This window comes from Echinops telfairi, unplaced genomic scaffold (genome assembly GCF_000313985.2).
Source record: "Echinops telfairi isolate 266 unplaced genomic scaffold, ASM31398v2 ScPeMD7_1713;HRSCAF=2227, whole genome shotgun sequence".
NCBI lineage: Eukaryota > Metazoa > Chordata > Mammalia > Afrosoricida > Tenrecidae > Echinops > Echinops telfairi.
Genome location: NW_022105611.1, coordinates 19,909,167 through 19,910,594, shown reverse-complemented (window position 1 = coordinate 19,910,594; position 1,428 = coordinate 19,909,167). Strand labels below are relative to the sequence as shown.

At 70.5% G+C, this 1,428-nt stretch overlaps 1 protein-coding gene across 2 annotated transcripts in view; it reads right to left on the bottom strand.

Moving 5' to 3' along the window:
• The window catches only part of RAB6A (RAB6A, member RAS oncogene family), a 71,081-nt gene extending 70,037 nt beyond the window's left edge, over window positions 1-1,044 (bottom strand). Inside the window, exon 1 of one of the 2 annotated variants that reach the window (XM_004708812.2) lies at window positions 583-1,044. In XM_004708812.2, coding sequence (XP_004708869.1) covers window positions 583-652 — 70 coding nt within the window. In that variant the 5' untranslated portion in view covers window positions 653-1,044. The remainder of the gene's footprint in view (window positions 1-582) is intronic. The other variant, XM_004708811.2, reaches the window with a different exon arrangement.
• Between the last annotated feature and the right edge of the window lie 384 nt (window positions 1,045-1,428).

The window sequence follows — 1,428 nt, the reverse complement described above, 5'->3', positions numbered from 1 at the left end:
AATCCAGGTAGATTTCTACCGCCACCCAGACGGAAAGCATCCACGGATGTTCTGCGACCACCATTTCCCACCTTCCATTGGAGCCGCACTTCCACGGCCAAGCCTCTGGGGAAAACAACGCCCAGCTCCCACCCACCCGCCCACCTCACCCAAGGTAGAAGGGGGCCGGGGCCCCGGAGTGGGGCTTCTGGGGTGCGCCCGCAGAGCGAGGCACCCGGGCCAAGAGCAAGGAATAGGGTGGGGCTCCAGAAAGGGGGTTGGGGCTGGGAGACGACGAAGACCCGAAGAAGAAAGGAAGGGAGAGGCGGCAGGGGCTGGGCGGGGTGACGGCGGCGGAGGGCAGCGCCGGGCTGCGGGGAGCCGCGGCGGCCGCGCCGGGAAGGGAAGGGAAGGGCCGCGGGAGGGGGGCTGAAGAGTGAAAAACCGAGCAACGGAGGGTCGACGAGCCCTGGGAAGGGCTGGGGGTGGGACGCAGCGCGAACGTCAGGCCAGCGGGGAGCCTCCGCGGGCCGAAGGGCCGCACCGGAGGCGGTGCGGCGGAGCCGCGGCCAGCTGCCAGGAGTGGGGGAGCCGCGCACTCACCGCTCTGCTCCCCCAGGAACACCAGCTTGAATTTCCTCAGCGGATTCCCGAAGTCTCCGCCCGCAGACATGATGGAGCCGGAGGAGCTGCCGCCGCCTCAGTCCAGAGACCTCCCGGACCGACGCCGCTCCAACCGGCAGACGAAAAGGACGAGAAGGGCAGGAGCCGAGCTCTACTCGGCCCCTGCAGGGCCCGGCGGCGGAGCAAAGCTGGAGGGCAAGACGCCTTCACGGACGGGCAGCCGTCGCCGCCGCCTCCCCGCAGAGTCGCCTAGTACCTACGAAGGCCCGCGGCTGGGAAGGGAGGGAGGGCGGTGTCGGAAGCCGCCACGGGTGTGCTCCGGTTCCCTGGGCTAGCGCCCGGCACGGAGACTGGGCTGCGAGAGGCGGAGAGTGGCGGAGCCGGGGCCGCAGACGCGTGTGGGACTTCTCCAACGCAGCGCCTCAGCTGCCCAGCTGCCCAGCTGCCGCCGCCACCGCAGCCCAACCTGCTGAGTGCGCGAGCCTCTGGTGCGGCGCGGGGCGAGCCCAGGCGCGAGCCTGCCGCCCCGCCGGCCGCCGACGTGGTTGCGTGCGTGCGTGCGTGCGCGTGCGCGCCACGGCCGGCGCCTTCCTGGTTTATCCCGCAATCCAGCCCACCCCCACCCCCACCCTCATGGAACCGAGAAGAGGGCCAGTTGAGTTTCTCCTCCCGTCGGGAGAAGGAGGAGGCGGGACGAAGCCCGAGGGAACTCAGGGGATGGGATGTGGAACGCGGAATAAGCCAATCGGAAGAGGCCAAGGCGTCCAGGGACGCCTGGGAGCTGCTGGCGCGAGAGTGCGCGCGACCCTCGCGCCGTGGAAAGCA